The 10,891-nt window shown below is 33.6% G+C and overlaps 2 protein-coding genes across 2 annotated transcripts in view; both read right to left on the minus strand.

The window, feature by feature from the left end:
* On the minus strand, positions 4,856–5,790 carry LOC109125443 (glutathione S-transferase T3-like). Its single transcript, XM_019227069.1, has 3 exons — positions 5,538–5,790; positions 5,306–5,480; positions 4,856–5,219 (listed from the first exon to the last, which is right to left on the minus strand). Exons 1-3 carry the CDS (start codon positions 5,788–5,790, stop codon positions 4,856–4,858), a joined length of 792 nt encoding a protein of 263 aa, XP_019082614.1.
* Positions 8,358–10,891, minus strand: part of LOC104701184 — a 5,410-nt gene continuing 2,876 nt past the window's right edge. Inside the window, exons 7-10 of the mRNA XM_010416835.2 lie at positions 9,371–10,884; positions 9,142–9,288; positions 8,691–9,052; positions 8,358–8,599 (exon numbers count right to left, since the gene is read on the minus strand). Coding sequence (XP_010415137.1) covers positions 8,512–8,599; positions 8,691–9,052; positions 9,142–9,288; positions 9,371–10,884 — 2,111 coding nt within the window. The 3' untranslated portion in view covers positions 8,358–8,511. The remainder of the gene's footprint in view (positions 8,600–8,690; positions 9,053–9,141; positions 9,289–9,370; positions 10,885–10,891) is intronic.

The following is a 10,891-nucleotide window of genomic DNA, read 5'->3' on the forward strand; positions in this document are numbered from 1 at the left end:
ATACATTTTAAAAACTCATCTAAAAAAACTGAATTTCTGGATGAGATTTTTTAGAGAGTTTGGATGAGGTAAAACTTATCCATAATTTGTAAAAGTCAAAATACCCCTATTTTAATTAAATAATTACAAAATATTTTTTCTCAATTCTAATATACATACAACTCTAAAATTCCAATTCTTCACCCACCAACCTGCAAAATCTCATTTTTCTCTAAAACCGCAAAATCTCGTTTTTCCGCCAAAACCGCAAAATTTCGTTTTTCCCGTCAAACCGCAAAATCTTGTTTTCCTATTAAAAAACACAAAAACATGAAAACTCATTTTCCCGTCAACACTGCATAGTTACGTTTTCCGTCAAAACCGTAAAATTATGTTTTCCCCAAAACCTCAAAATCTCGTTTTCCCGCCAAAACCGCAAAATCTTTTTTTCCGCCAAAACCGTAAAATTATGTTTTCTCGTCAAAATCTCGTTTTTCCGCCAAAACCGCAAAATTAGGTTTTCCCGCTAAAATTGCAAAATCACGTTTTTCTGCCAAAACCACAAAATCTATCTTTCCGCCAAAACCGCAGAATTATGTTTATCGGCAAAAAAATGCAAAATTTTATTTTCTCGCCAAACTTGCAAAATTTTGTTTTCCCGCCAAAACTGCAAAGAAAATTTTTTCTACCAAAAACACAAAATCTCATTTTAAAATATTTATTTAATATATATGAAAATAAGCAAAAAAAACATAAGTAAATTTAAACCACTAAAACATATTCAACATAAAATAAAGGGCTTTTTTGGTATTTTATATATATTGTATCCAAATACAAATATCAAATTACAAAACAAACATAATTGAATCGAGATAAAATTTATGGATACATGAACCAATAACACAAACAAACATCATCTAGATGTTGCATCCAAATACTGCGTCTTGATACTGTATCTAGATATTTTGTCTAGTTCACCAAACGAACAGGGCCTTGATGAAAAAAGAAACTATAGTATCTTACCTTATTCAATTTCGATTTTTCATAATTGGTTTGGCATTATACATGTTTTCCATTATACATAAATTGTTTAATGTTTTCTATGTTAAAATGGATAGAGCAATTGATGTAAAAATGGGTAGAAAAAAATATAAAAATAAACTAATAATGTATGATTTTATTATATTACATATATATATATATCTATTGTTTTAAAATCCACAAAATGATATATGTCTTTTGACTAAAAAAGATGTGTTATTTATAGAGTTATGATGTCAAATACAAATATATATATCCTGTTCCACAATTTAAATAGTGAATACATCAAATTTAGTCATATGAGTAATATCAATAATATTACTAACTTTGTGATAATAAAAATAAATCTGTGTAAATAACAATAACAATACTAAAAAGCAACAATAATTTATGGAAAATTTTATTTATCCACGGGTCCAAACCTAAACTAAAAATAATCATAAGAATGTGATGGGAATTAGGTTAATATTAGTACACTTATATATTTTTGTGGATTGGTTTAAAAATACAAACAAAATATTTTAAAACTTAATTTTATATGAAAAGAGTTAAAAACAAACACTAACCCGCTTCATCATACTCATATACAAAACTAACTATTTTTTCTAATAACTATTTTTTTTAATCCACGGGTCCAAACCTAGACTACAAATAATAATAAGTATGTGATGGGAATTAGGTTAATATTAGTACACTTATATATTTTTGCAGGCTGGTCTGAAAACACAAACACTAACCCGCTCCATCATACTCATAGACAAAATTAACTAATTTCAAATAGGTGAATAAAATTTAAATAATTTTATATTAACTACAAAGTATTATACATATTAACAGATGTTTACTTTCACAACAACTAATTTTGATTGATTAAATTCCAAAATAAAAGAATTTTGATTAATTAAATTTCATATGAAAATAATAATTTTTAAATTGATAAAGAAAATAAAATTACAAATATCTCAATATTATTGCAAAAAAGCTTAAAATATATATTTGATCCAACATAATGTTTTTTTAGTAAATTATATAAAATATATAAAAATACATAATCCCGCGGGTTAAAATCTAGTTACATTTAAAACATCGACATTGAATGTGTAAGATATAATTATCTCCATTTTTGAAATCTAAAATATTAAGATCTTTTAATTTAAAAGGAAAATAAAAATTGATTGTGGAGTTAATTTAGGAACCTAATTCATTTTTTCGATTTTAGGTATATTATTTGTGTAATGGATTTTGACTTCCTATATTTTACTTATTGTTTTTTTTGTGCAATTTTGTAGGGATCAATTTTTTAAATAAACTAAACTAAACGGATAGAACCCAAAATATACTTCAAAAATGTATATATAGATATGTGTTAGATATGATCTTAATATTATCCTTGTAGAGAATATAAAACTATTTTTGATAAAGTTAGAGCAAGGTCAATGGGAGGTTTTAAATTTTGAGGTTCTTACGTACTGTTTGATTTTTTTATGAATTAATTGTCTACTGTTTTAAAAATAAGAACCCTTGATCTCTTAAATAAATTTATCTCCTCCAATGGTAGGATATAATTTTGGGTCTCTTATTTTTGAAAATATAGTTTTTTTTTGAAATTTAAAAATTTTAAATAGAATAGAAAAAGTATAAATATTTAAACATTTAAAATTTTATAAAAATGGGAAAATATTGCATTTAATCAATTTTTAAACATACAAAACATAATACAAACATAATACATATTATAATAGAAGTGCACTTCATAAATAGGGAAAATGATTAATTATAATACTGATTTGCACCAAATTTTTCCCAAATATTCTCAACCAAATCATCTTGCAAGCGTTTATGTTTTTCTCGATCACGAACATCCATACGAATGTTCAGCATACTGGCGACACATAAAGGCCTGGATGTTGGAAGCGTGAAGTCCACTTCTGAAGCTCTATTTGACTCTAATTGTGCGAATTCAGATGGATCAAACTGCGTGTACCCATCTCGTTCATCCTCTACTATCATATTATCCAGTATGGCAAATCGAGCCTGCAAAACTCCAAAAGCACGCTCGACATCTTTACTTACAGCTTCTTGTTGTCTCGCAAATAAAGAGGCTTTTGGAGTTTGTGGAAGTGGAATAGATTGGATAAAAGTAGCCCATTTTGGATAAATACCATCCGTGAGTAGTAAACCAATTTATACTCATGTCTGTTGACATTGTATTTAACTTTCGAAGCTCGACCGTGCAAAATATTATCAAAAACTTGAGATCGCTCAAGAATATTGATATCGTTTAATGTACCTGGAGGTCCAAAGAAAGCATGCCAGATCTAGAGATCTTGGAAGCAATAGCCTCTAAAACGATTGTTGGCTTGCCATATCCACGGGTATATTGACTTTTCCATGCGGTGGGACAATTCTTCCACTCCCAATGCGTACAATCGATGCTTCCTATTATCCCGGGAAATCCGCGTAACTCGCCAATGTCGAGTAGTCGTTGAAGATCTGTTGGTGTGGGTCATCTCAAGTACTCATCTCCAAATAAATTTACGACTGATTCAACGAAATGGTCCAAGCATGATAGCACGGTGGATTCAGAAAGTCAGAGGTATTCGTCAACTGCATCAGCTGCAGGACCATATGCCATCATACGAATTGATGCTGTACACTTTTGTAATGTTGACAGACCCAACCTTCCGGTAGCATCTCTTCTTTGTTGAAAGAATGGAATTTCATTTGCGAGTCGATCAACAATACGAATGAATAATGGCTTGTTCATTCGAAAACGGCGTCGGAAAATTGGGGCGGATATGTTGCATCCTCACTGAAATAATCGTTCCACAAGTGGGCATGACCGATTTCTCGATTTCTTTCAATGTAAGCTCGCTTTTTCTTTGAATTGGGTGGTTGTTGATGTTGAACCGGTGGAGTGAGAAGATTTTGCCATACTTGATCGGTGACTTGATCGCATGCTTGATTAAAACATTCATCAATTATGTCATCAAAATCATTTTGGAAAGAATATGCTATTTTTTGAGAAAAAAAAACAAAGATTATGAAAATAAATGGTACACAAAATTTAGTGAAGGAGTTGTGTTTTTTGGGAAAGAAAGATCAGTTACTTGATCTCATATTGTTTGTTGGTTTTGGACATTATATAGAAAATCTTGTGGTATAGAAGAACTTTAAATTTGTGTTACACAAACATTGGAAACAATATGTGGTATAACATGAAAAGAAAAACATGTGGTAGAGGTACAAAAATACAAAAGTACTTGTAAAAATATGTGGTCAAAGTACAACATCATACAAAAATTTAAATGTACATCTACAATTATGTGGTAGAAGTATAATGCTACAATAGTTTAACAAATATGTGGTAGAGCTTTTGGTGTCACGGAGATAAGATAGCTTTTTTCTTCACGGATACACCATTTTCTTCTTGTTCGACCTGCAATGACAAAGATATTAACAAATGCTAAACCTCTGCTCATACACTTACCGATTAATAAATCACAACTGACTGATTAATAAATCACAACAAACTAAAACCAAATACAAAAACATAACAAACTTAAACCGATTTATAAAACACAACATCTGCAACAACACCAAATAAATTAACCGAATACATCATAGTTAACACAAGAAAGCATACATCTGATTTCAAAAAACACAAGAAAGCATACATCCGATGTTACAACAGAATACATCATAGTTAACAGAAGAAAGCATCCAAATATGTTACAACCAAACACAAGAAAGCATAAAACACTACAAACACAAACATAGTTAATAAAACACAACTGCAATTAGCTTGTCCTTAAGAAATTCAACCTTTTAACATTCAACCCGATGACATCATGTCATTAATTAGCTTATCCTTAAGAGCTTTTTCTGTTTCAGTTAGTGAATCATTTTTGGCAATCAGATTTTCAAGTATCACATGCTTAATATATTCTTTTTTCAAAGCGAACTCCTTCTCTTTCAAAGCGAAATCCTTTTGCTTCATCTCATACATCCGCGTAACACGCTCCATCTGAAACTCCAAGAAAGCTTTTACATTGTCCTCGACATCCGGTTTAGTTTTAGAGCTCTTTTTGGCCTTCCCCTTTGCAACCTTAACACCAGGAGGACGGGACATTGGTTCATCCTCGACATCAATCACCGGTTGTGCATCCTGTGCAGACCCATCCTCACCCACCCTTCCCCTTTTTTTCCATTCCCTTTAGTAGATGTGGGCGCACACCATTTCTGATCATATCTTAGCTCTCGCCAAGCATGCTCCAAGGTAAACCTCTGTTTGTGATCATTGAAGTATATCCGGTGTGCTAACTTCATCACATCATCTTCATTTTGTCCACTAGACTTCTCCCTTGTCGCAGCCTCGTAACAACCAACAAACTTGCACACCAAGTCATTTATCCTCCCCCACCTCTTCTTACAGTGACTGGCCTCTCTCTTTGGCCGACCTTCAACATTCGGACAAGATGCAAAGTAATCCGCAATTCTTCCCCAAAATGCTCAACGTCTTTTCTCATTCGAAGTAACCGGATCCTTGCTCGTGTTTAGCCAAACGCTGACAAGCATAACCTTATCTGTTGGTAACCATTCATGCCTTGACTTGTGGTTTTTTTGAGGGGATGTAGGTTCAGATGGAGCGTCAGAACATGGACTCTCATAAGGAGTGTATTCGAGGTTTTGGGTTTCAAGTTGACTTTGTAACAGATTGAAGAAGCCAGATGAGGGACGATATGGATTCATGGAGTCGTCTGAATCCATATCCTACTTTGTTTGTATGTGTTAAAAGGAGAATGAAGAGGACGTCTTTAGAGTTATGTAGTGTGTTTTGTGTTTTTTACTATGAAAAGGAAGTCTTTCAATTTATAATGTTTAGGTGTAATTTACTTTTACAACTAGTTGGTTTAAATTTTGAATTTAAGTGCTTATCTAAACTACAACAACCACACATTAAACATCTTCACAACCAACTAACACAAAGCATCAAACAATAAGTCTGATGTAGACCTCCCTAATAATCAAGTACTAAACGTATTTGTCACAACCAACAAACAAAAGCAATAACATCAATGACTGACTCGACTCTTACCTAAACTAACACCAAATAAATGAAGAAAGAAGAGGATGATAAATTACCTTCCTTCATGGCCGAACAGGTAGCAGACTCTATACTCATCAATCCATCAATCCATGTTTGTCCATTTAACCTCAAAACAAAAGAGAGACATAGATCACAATCATGTCCAATTTCGAAAAGTACAATGAATCATTCATGGCCAAATAAAATCAAACTTATCAAGCATACACAAGGAGTGGATAATACTACAAGCTAAATCGAACAAGAACAATATACTTTGAAATTTTACAATCATGTGCAAAGAACACAAAAAGACCCACATCCTTTTAAAGCATCACTTATCAATCATGGGCATCACATTAAATTGGAAGAACACAAACATACCCAAATCTTTTCTGATTCCTCCTAATCGAACATTAAAAATACAACTTCTAGCAAAAATATGGATCAAATCGGAACACATGCACACCAAGAACCCTAATTTTCCAACAAACATCAAAGAACCCTAATCAGTTTACCTCGTGAATTCATACTATTGTACTGAGAAACTTACCCTCTGATTCCAATTGATTCAATCTCTTCCGATTGAATCGACTCCAAAGTCAAATCGCCTCTGATACAATCTCGGCGTCAATTCAAATCGCCTCCGATACAGGCCCTGATTGGTAACAGACTTTCAAAACTTTAAAATTATTTAAAGCATTGACAACCATATTTTTGCCAATCACACTTTTCTTGCTTTTAACTTTTTTAAAGATTTGAAAGCCACTTTTTTCTCCTACCTTGTTTTCTCAAAATTTTTAAAGTGTCAAAATCATGTTGTAAAACTAAATAATTTTAAAAACATTTTTTTCTCTCCATTAAATTTAAAAGCTCTCTAAAAGTATATGTAAATTTTTTTACATATTATACTTTTACAAATTAATTATTCTCATTTTTTTCTCTTTCTTTTAAGATCCATTTCAATAATAATTTTTATTTTTTTCATCATCATCATTAATAATGATGTAAAAGTGTAAAAATAGCTACAACTTTAAAAGTTGTTTGGTAAACAATCAGATTTTAATAGTTAAAGTTTTTTAAGTTTTAACAGTCAAAGCATCTACAGCTAAAATTTTAAAGTCAAAGTCTCTAACGCCAAAAGTAGCAGCCGTTACCAATCAGGGCCGTAGTCGCCTCCGATACAATCTCCGCCGAGTCAATCGCCTCCGCTACGCATCTCCTCCGACCCCAAACTCCTCTGATTCCATATCCTCTGATTCCAAATACCTTCCTTTGTCGGATCGGGAATTCGATCGCGAGACAAAGAGAGAAAGAGAGAGAGAGGAAAGAAATAAAATTCGATCGTCACAAAATTTTTTATTTCCTTTTCTATTATTCTGTTTGGCCAACAGAATAATGACATTTACGGTCTCTTAGAACAAAGTTGAGTATACTACATAAGAGGTTCCCTTATCTTTTTTCTATTCTTCTGAATTATTTTTTTCCTACAAAACACTTAAAACCCCTCTAACAACCCACCGTTGGAGAAGGTCTTTTTACATCAAAAGTCCAAATTCAACTTATCATAAATAAATTAGAAAAATACTTAGGTTCACTCCTAGGGTGAATCTTCTTGTTCACTTCTTCCTTGTCAACTAATCAGAATCTTCTATACATTATTTTGTTTTAAAAAATAAATCAAAATTAAATTAAAAAGCAATACATATTAAAGAAAAAAATTATACAAAGGAAAGTTAAATATTGGCTTGGTTTAGATTTTACAATTAGCATGAAATGATGTATCGGTTTGGGTTTACAAATAAGGTGATTAGGGTTTAGATTTTACAATTCAAACAAAATTATATGTTGATCTGGGTTTACAAATGAAGTGGTTAGGGTTTAGATTTTACAATTAAAACAAAATTATATGTCGGTTTGAGTTTACAAATGAGATGGTTAGGGTTTAGATTTTACAATTAAAACGAAATTATATGTCGGTTTGGGTTTACAAATGAGATGGTACGTATGAATATAGATTTGGTTGTTGTTTGTAAGACGCTGTCCAAATAATTTTTTTTATGTGAATTTTGATTATTATTATTATTACTAGTTGTAATTTTTATATTTATATCTTTGACCTATATTAAAAAAGTTTATGATTTTCATCACATTACGATGAATTTTGTTTCATTGCTCAAAACCACAACAGTTTTCGTAACGCACATATCCTAGTTGATCATCAGAATGTTTTATTAATATATACCATATTTATTAGAATTGTATTTCCTGTAATTTTATGTTCATTTTTTCTTAAATACATAATAATTTTTAGAAATAAAGAAATATTTTCTGCAATAGATATAATCACTAGCAAACATCAAAATGAATTTAAAACACGTTCAAGAAATCTACTCAGAGTTAGTTCATGCTTCAGCATCATACTTGTTATAGACCAAAACCTGCTTCTCTTCCCACCATCTTTGTGCTTCCTTCTCTGAAAACCTCTTTCGACTGCAACCAAAGTTAGAAACAAATCACATAAACACTTCAAGCATACATCTAATCACATAAAACACTTAACCACACTTCACATTTTCTTTACCTAAACCGTACGCGTTTAAGCGTCTTCCGACCGCAAGGCAAAGCCGTGAAAGTTATATATACACCAGGCTCGTATTGCTCCACTTGTTCTGCTGTCGAGTCTTGTGTTCCATTTTGGTGATGCCCTGTTCTTGTGATGGCAGGCGATGCATCTACTAATAGCTTAATGTTGCTGTCACGGTTCGAAAATTTCGTGACACATTTCTCTACAAGTTGTCTGTTTTCGGGTTGGGAACGAGATGTGGTGATTGGTGTGAGATATGGGATGGACATTGAGTCATCAAAGATTGGTGAGACTTGACAAGGATTGCACACAATGCCGGTTTTAGGAGGATTGCTCGGTTTCTCTTTATTCGTTTGAAGCTGCAAGCGAAGATACCGCGAAAATGTGAGTCACATAAATAAACAGAAAAGAGAAAGATGAAAAAGAGAACTAATGTATCTTTCTTTACCTTAGACGCCAAGGCTTTTATTATCTCTTTAGCAGCTTTCGACTTCTCGGCTTCTTCTTTAGCAACTTCCCATGTCTTGTCGAGTTCTTGTTGGCATTCTTCCATCTTCTCATTGCCAAGTTCACATTGTCTCTGGAGATTTCTTATCTACATGATCATATAAGTGTACCTTTAGTGTCTAAAATGTTGATATTGTTACTAGTAAGAAAAGGAAAAAAAAGTTGTTTACCTCGGCTTTTAGCCTTTCGATTTCTTCGATTAAGATCTTATTCGACTCAGAAGAGGTTGATGTCTTTGTAGAAGATGGTCGCCTCGATGACACTGACAGATTCATAGGAGAACTTGTCGAAACTTTATCGAAATGAAACAGAGAAGGAACAGAGACTTGTCCCCATCGAGGCTGTTCACCTTGTGGAAGATTCTGCATCTCATTCTCTGTTTCTTTTTCAGTCCAATCCTCAGATACCCTTCGTGTAGTAACCAGCTGCATCCTTGGAGTATGATTCTCCGTCTTGACATTTCTTGAAAACTCTGTTATACTCCATAGATGATCGAAGCAAGAATCACAAACCCTAGAAAGCTTGCTTTTGTTTGGTGCCAACGAAGCATTTACGGCTTTCTTGCTACTACAAGCGTTACAGAACAAGAGACCACAGTTGTAACAGTTATGTTTTTTCCTTGTGAATCCAAAAGCTGATTTGCAAGAACTGCAAGCGGTTTGATCAGTCAAAGAAATCTCTTTGTGCAAACAGATCGCAGCCGTCAAGTTCAACCCACAAGCTATACTCTCTACCAACCTATCACCTAAAGGCTCAACAAGAACCGGCGAGTTTCTATCTCTAACGTCACCTAACCCAAGTTGTCCGTTCGTGCCTTTTCCCCAAGTATAAACATTTCCAAACGAAGTTAACACAGCTACATGATGTGAACCGGAAGCAATATCCTTAACAAACTGCCGTGTTAGATTGCCCAAAACAACATTTATCGACTTGTCCTTTGCTCTTGGACATCCCAACTGCCCATGGATCGAGCTACCCATTGTATAAACCGTTCCTGATATGCTGAGTGCGACAGTTAAAGTCCATCCACAAGAGACTTTTGTAAAATCATGATCAATGAGCTCTGTAACACAAGTTGGCACTAGCTTTCTCTTGCTATCTGTATGTCCTAGCCGTCCTTTATCTCCATCTCCCCAAGTAAACAGCTTTCCACAACTCTTAGCATTGTAAAACTTCCGGTCGGACGCGGTTTCAACTACCGCAGCAGTGTGCCACGGTCCACAAGAAACGGATAGTACCTTCATACGTCTCAAAGACTCCACTTCTTTTGGTTTTGTAACACTCTCAAGACTTCCATGTCCAAGAACTCCAAAAGTTCCACTACCATAAGTGAAAAGCTGACCAGAACTAGTCACAATCGCGGTGTGCCACGCGCCACAAGCAACACTATAAACACTCTGAGATCCGCTTAAAACATCGGATATTTTTCGAGTCAAGAACTGGCTTCCTGATTGTTCAATGGTTCCACCATCGATTCCCCATAGATACATCTCTCCTGACTCCGTAACAGCACATGTTTGATGATCACTACAAGCAACTGATCTAACAGCAACATCCTCGAGTGACTCAACGCGTTTTGGATGGTCGGTGTCGATGTTAACTTTAAGTCCGAGCTTACCACTGTTCCCATTGCCCCAACAAAACACTTCACCTTGTCTTGTAACCAGCGCAGCATGTTTTGCACCTAGAGA

This window comes from Camelina sativa, chromosome 7, assembly GCF_000633955.1.
Source record: "Camelina sativa cultivar DH55 chromosome 7, Cs, whole genome shotgun sequence".
In the NCBI taxonomy this organism is placed as follows: domain Eukaryota; kingdom Viridiplantae; phylum Streptophyta; class Magnoliopsida; order Brassicales; family Brassicaceae; genus Camelina; species Camelina sativa.